The sequence below is a fragment of the Balaenoptera borealis genome, assembly GCF_965194805.1.
Source record: "Balaenoptera borealis genome assembly, chromosome: 15".
Lineage (NCBI taxonomy): Eukaryota > Metazoa > Chordata > Mammalia > Artiodactyla > Balaenopteridae > Balaenoptera > Balaenoptera borealis.
Window position 1 is genome coordinate 67,384,991 of NC_138871.1, and position 6,000 is coordinate 67,390,990.

Genomic DNA, 6,000 nt, shown 5'->3' on the forward strand with positions numbered 1-6,000 from the left:
AATTGATCATTCAACAATACTTCTGAGGGGCTCCCCAGTGCCAGGTATGGTGGGGAGGAAGCAAACACAGCTTTCAGCCCAGTAATGAATAAAGAGAGAAATGCAAGGTGACCCACACCAGGTATCAAATGTCAGGAGTAATCAGCACTACAGATGTTCAGGAAGGGAGTTATCACCAGGGCCTGGAGCAATCAGGAAATGCTTCATGGGAATTCGCTGGTGGTCCAGTGGTTAGGACTCCACGCTTTCACTGCTGAGGGTGCGGGTTCAATCCCTGGACAGGGAACTAAGATCCCACAAGTCACGCTGCGCAGCCAAAAAAAAGGAAGGAAGGAAGGAGGGAGGGAGGGAGGGAGGGAGGGAAGGCTTCATGGCAAAGGTGAGATGGGAACCAAGTGCTCAGAAATCCCAGTGCTTTTATAGTCAGGCAGGTGTGCCCCTCTGCTCCTGGGCACCGATGTGATTCCTGCATCCCTTCCTTGTTTGGATCAGGGGCTGGACATTGATGCTACCCAGGTTCAGAGGCTTCTCAACCAGGAATTCCTAAAAGGTAAGAACCTGCTGGCCCCAACCCCATCCGCATGGCCACGCCAGTCCTATGCCACCCTCTCTGACGTTTCAGTCCTTCCTGTTCTCCCCCTCAGGACCTCCAGAGGACACATTCTCTTTGGATGAGTTCCGGAGCATGGTGGCTCTGACGGATGTATCCTTTGCAGTCATTCCCCCTCCCCCAGCTCTAAGCGCCTCTCTACTCGTGGGCTTCCCCTGGGGTCTATTTAGGACATTGGGGAACACTTTTCTCACCCTCATTATTTTCTTTCTTGGTTCTAAGGGCTCACCAAAGAGCCTGGGCTTCTGGGGATTCTGTACCAACTCGCTCTCCAGAACCACCACAGCAACAATAACAAAACTTACCACCTATCAGGCGTCTACCGCGTGCCAAGAACTGTACTGATAGATATTTTTTTCCTCGTAATTCTTGCGATAACCCCTGTGATATAAGAAGTATTGTCCCATGATACAATGGAAGAAACAAGGGTTCAACCCAGATCGCACAGCTAGTCAGAATTTGTGCCTGGATTTGAAGTTGGAGTTCTCAGCCTCCAAAGTCTGTGTTCTAACATTATCCTTCACTGCCTTCTTGTAGCACCAATGGGAACTATCTTCCTTACACCCCTCTCCTTACCACTGGAGGAGTCCTCACTATGTATTCCTTGCTCAACAAGCCCCCAGTTCAATAAAGATAACAACCACCAACACTTGTAGAGAACTCTGCGGTCTGCACGACAGTTACACCCCATTATTACTGTTGTGCTGCACTTGCAGATGAGACTGGGCTGGGACAGTGCAGTGACTTGCCCACGTTCCGTGGCCACAAGTGGCAGGGCTGGAACCCAGCCCCGGGTCTCCTGCCTCCCGTCCTGACTTCCACTCTCCCCTGAGCCGTTTCTCCCCTGCCCGCCCCATCTCCCCTCTGGCGCCTCGTGGGCGTATCCCCCAGCTGCTGCCTTGCAGCTCTTCCCTCGGGTGTGCACTGTCTCCCTGGGGTGACACGGATCCCCCGGCTCTTTCACTCCTAACAAGGCTCGACTGGGGATGTGAAGCCAGCCATTGTCAAACAAGAGGCCTTCCTGATGAAATCATCAGTCAGGCCCTGTCTCTGCTGGCTGTGGCTTGGAATCACCCAGAGACACTGCTCATCCCTGCGGATGAGTCCAATGGCCCACGGCAGCCCCACGTCCTGGGGCAGGCAACCCTAGGGGAGGTCATGTCTGCAGGACCCCTGCAAAGCAGACAGGTCTTTTCTACCCTTCCTCTTGCTCACCCACCAGCTCCCCTCCAGTTCCTCAGAGATCCATTCTTTTCACTAGTTTTCATGAAACCCATCGTATGGAGTGACCAGGGCTGACTTGAATACACAGAGCGCGGTGCATCCACTGGCGCACGCTTAGCGGGCGCGCTCACCTCTCATGCTGCCTCCGGAGTTGCAAGGCGCTCTCCTCCCCCCAGCTGCTCCCCACTCCCCCCTGCCAGGGGCCCCACCCCAACTGGTGAAGGCTGTGTTTGGGGCTCGCTCTCTTCCCCTGGGCGCAAGTGATGTTGGCTCTCCTTTCTCAGGGCTGCCTTCTCCTTCCAATGGATTGTTTTCGCTGTGAAATAAATCTAAGCCAGGTCCCTTTCAGATGCAGCGAGAGCCGGCTGGCGTAGGGCCACATCCAGGTGACGCTGGACTGACTGTGTTGCTCGGTGGTGGGTGGAGCTGCTCCATCCTTGCAGCCCCTCCGCTCACTGCACGAAGGACTGCTTGACTCTCAACTCCCCACCAGCTAAAGGTGAACGGGCGGCTTGACCAAGAGGAGTTTTCAAGGCTGTGGAGCCGTCTTGTTCACTGCCAGGTACCTGCGTGTTCCCTTTTGACGAGCACTCTTATTCTGTCTGGTTTAGCATATGTTTACTGGGTAGCCCGATCCTACACCAGGGTTGAGGGCTATGAAAGAAGAGGAACCTCACCCCCACCCTCAAGGAGGGCCCCTGTTTTGCTTGGGGAGCTGTACACGCACCACTAGAAGGTACGAGGCGAGGCCCGGTCAGGTGGCGGGCTGAGGACGGCTCTAGGAGGCTGGAGGAGAAACGGGTCACAGTGACTGTAGCTAAAACTGCCAGCTAGCTCTGCCCTCGTCATTTCCCCCCAGGCCCACCGCAGCATCCCCTAGGCCGCTGGTTCACCCCATCCCCTTCCCCTCCATCTGCCGGAACACACATCAGAATCACAGCTGTGGTCTGTGGCCTCAGTGTGGCCCCACTGTTGTTCTCAGGACAAAGTCGAAACTCATCAGCTATACATGAGATCCTCTGAGTTGGGACCCACTTTGGGGTCCAGGAGAAGCCCTTTCCCTCATCCCACTCCCTCCATCGGACCCCAGCTATGAGACTCCTTGCACTCAGAGCCTGCCTGATGCCCACCCAGCCTGCGGGTCCAGCCCCAAAACTCCTTCCCCGCGGGGCCTCCCCTGAGGGCCTTGCCCGCCCCCCTAAGACCCAGTTAGTCCCCCTTCAGCTCCTAACACTTGAACCCACAACAATGAAATAAAAACACTTTCTGTTTACATATTATTTATTTATATCACCTAATCCCTGATTGGGGTCATTTGGTTTCTCACCAGGCACTGCAATGGCTGACAGTCCTCCCATTAGATTGCAGGGTCCTCCAGGGCAGGAATCCCTCATATTCATCCTTTTCCCCAGGGCCTTCCACAGTGTCCAGCACACAGAAGGCACTCAAGAGTTCTGAACAAACGACCGAACGAATGCATGACTGAATGAATGAGTCCGTACCTAATTGAGAACACGCTAAGTCTCTGAACTCACAAAAGCCAACTAAGGCCAGAAAAAAGTTGTTAAGCCGCTGTTTCACAGTGATCGGCTCCCACGATCTGCCTCAGCTGCACACCTGCTTGGGGGTATTTTGCTTTAAAACAGCTCCTGGGCAACAGCTGAGCCTAGGCCAACATTAGGAGTCCCGGGTTCAGTCCTGCGGTGCTTGCCTGCCTCATTCAAGGCAAGTTACTCACCCACCTGTGTCCTCACCTAGGAAGCAGGAGGAGCCTCAGGGTTAGAGTGAGAATTAGGGAGAGGGAGAAAAGTCTCGGGCAAACGGAGAGCCGCCCTGTACAAAATCGGGGTGTTCAGGTGACTCCACACCACGGCCGTGCTTGGTCCCAGGCGCAATGCTCACGTGCCTTCCGAGCTGCCTACACAGCACTCACTATCGTGCAAGGCACGCTCCTAAACACTTTATAAAGATGTGCTCATTTACTCCTTGCAGCGAACCTGTGAGGTAGGTACTGTAATTGGCCCTGTGCTCCAGAGGGGGAAACTGAGGCCTAGAAAGGTTAGGTCACTTGCCCCAGGTTACACAGCTGGTACATAGTCAAGCTGGGATTTATACTCAACAATTTGGTTGTAACGTCTGTGCTATTAACCCCACCCTAGGCAAATTCTAGAGAGCTCTCTACCTCCCTAGAAAGTAGGAAGCCTCCTGGGGCGGCAGGAGCCCAGTCTAGGGGGTGAGGAAGAGGAAGGAGAGCAGGTTGGGGGAGCGGGGGGGAAGGTGCGGGCCTGGGAGAGGGACCCGCCGCCCTGCACCTGAGGGCCAGGCAGGCAGCTTTATCAAGCAGAGCCCATTCCCCACCCCCCGGCCTCAGCTATGCACCCTGCCGACCTCTGAGCTGGGCCCACTCGTGTTTTAGTGAAGCAGCCTCCAGGGCTGGGAACGAGATTTATCGGGCACTCCCTCTACCCAGGTACCCAGGACATCCTCTTCCAGGTGGACACTGGGGCTCACACGGGCTTCTTGCTTTTTCTCCCATATCAGAGTGTTTTCCAGAACTCCCGGAAGAGCTCTGGAGTTTTCCCGAGTCCGGATTTGTGGAAGGCCATAAAGGACACAGGTAAAGCAGGCGACCCTTTGAGCCGTGATGACTGGTGGGGTGTGTGTGTGTGTTGCCCTCGCCCCCAGCATGCTGTAGGCAAGGCTGGTAGAGAGGTGCCGGGCAGGGGCGGGGAGAGCAGAGCACAGTATTTGTGCCCTCCCCTGGTTTGCACTGGGTCCCTGAGCCTCCTGGCTCCAGACGCAGACTCCACCCTCCCCCGCCCGAGTTCTCGCCTGCCAGTCAATTCTCCTGACTGCCTTCTCTCCCCAGCGCAGCTCTAATTGTGTAAAAATGACCCCGCATGGTTGGTACCCTACCAGAAATCTAGCTTGCCTTGAAGATGCTTCCATCTCAGCATCCGGGCCATCAGGGTTAAATACCCACAGGTGGGCTGATGTGCTCTCTTTACAGAGGGTCTGGGGCTAAGTGAAATCAGATGGCCTCTGTCTGCTTCAAGGAAGCAAGAGCTTTCAGTCCTGGGAGAATGATAATAACACCGCAGGGTGCAGATGCTTCATATTTCAGCAAGAACTTGCACTCACGTCACCTCATTTGATTGTCTCAACAGCTCTGGAACTTGGGAAGGACAGGAGTCATTATCCTCACTGTACCCATGGGGGAAATGGCTCACAAAAAGGGTAAGTCAGGAAATTGCCGCCTTCCTGAATAAAATGTAAAATCAGGCTCCTGCAGGTCGCCTGCTGGAAGGGCAGCCTCCATGGGTCTCCCTCCCAGGGGCTCTCAGCCTGTTGAGCGGGTAGAAACCTGAGCTGCCGCCCGCCCCGGCTCCAGCCTCTTTCCTCGCCTTACGTTTTCACAGCCGAGGGCTGTGGTTCTCACACTTGCGTCAGGACCCCCCGGGGCTTGTGAAAGTGCAGATGGTGAGCCTCACCACCTGCCCAAAGTTTCTGCTTCAGGAGGACTGGGGTGGGGCTCAAGAATTGGCACTTCTGACGAGTTCCCTAGTGAGGCCAAAGCTCCTGGTCTGGGGAATCACACTCTGAGAACCACTGAATGGCCAGTGAAAGGTGAAACCTTTAAAGGAGAACCTCACTAATGACTCCAGAATAATAAAAGGGAGAAAGAGAATAGTTGGAATTTGGCTGAAAAGCTGGCAGGGGCCAGTCCGGTAACTGAAAGGGGCAACAGAGCTGATGTGATTTGAGGGGGCAATTTGAGAACATGCAAGCTGCAGAGGCATGCCCTATCTAAAGGCATTCAAATTCACATTTTATTAGCTCTGCAGGAGAAACGGAACGTGTCTCTGGCTGTATGGGGCCCACAGGCCACCAGTCTTGTCCCCTTGATGGATGGTTTGGTGTACAGTGTTCTGCTGGCTCACCGGGGTGCACAGACCCCCCTGGTTTTCAGTCTGCCGTTGTTGGTTCTGTGGTCAGTGCCCCCCTGGAGCTCACAACTAGACATGCACGATCACAGGACTCGAAGAGGGTGAGGCAGCTCTCTCCCGTCCACCTGAGGCCACCACCTGAGCTCTCTGCTCTGAGGACAGGACCACCCCAACTCCCGGCCTCCTCCCCGCTCACTGGCTCCCCCTGTGTCCCAGACC

At 55.1% G+C, this 6,000-nt stretch overlaps 1 protein-coding gene across 1 annotated transcript in view; it reads left to right on the forward strand.

The window, feature by feature from the left end:
- CAPN13 (calpain 13) overlaps positions 1-5,088 on the forward strand; it is a 54,269-nt gene extending 49,181 nt beyond the window's left edge. Inside the window, 4 exon segments of the mRNA XM_082357364.1 lie at positions 493-550; positions 645-703; positions 2,328-2,396; positions 4,376-5,088. Coding sequence (XP_082213490.1) covers positions 493-550; positions 645-703; positions 2,328-2,396; positions 4,376-4,714 — 525 coding nt within the window. The 3' untranslated portion in view covers positions 4,715-5,088.
- The last annotated feature ends 912 nt before the right edge of the window (positions 5,089-6,000 follow it).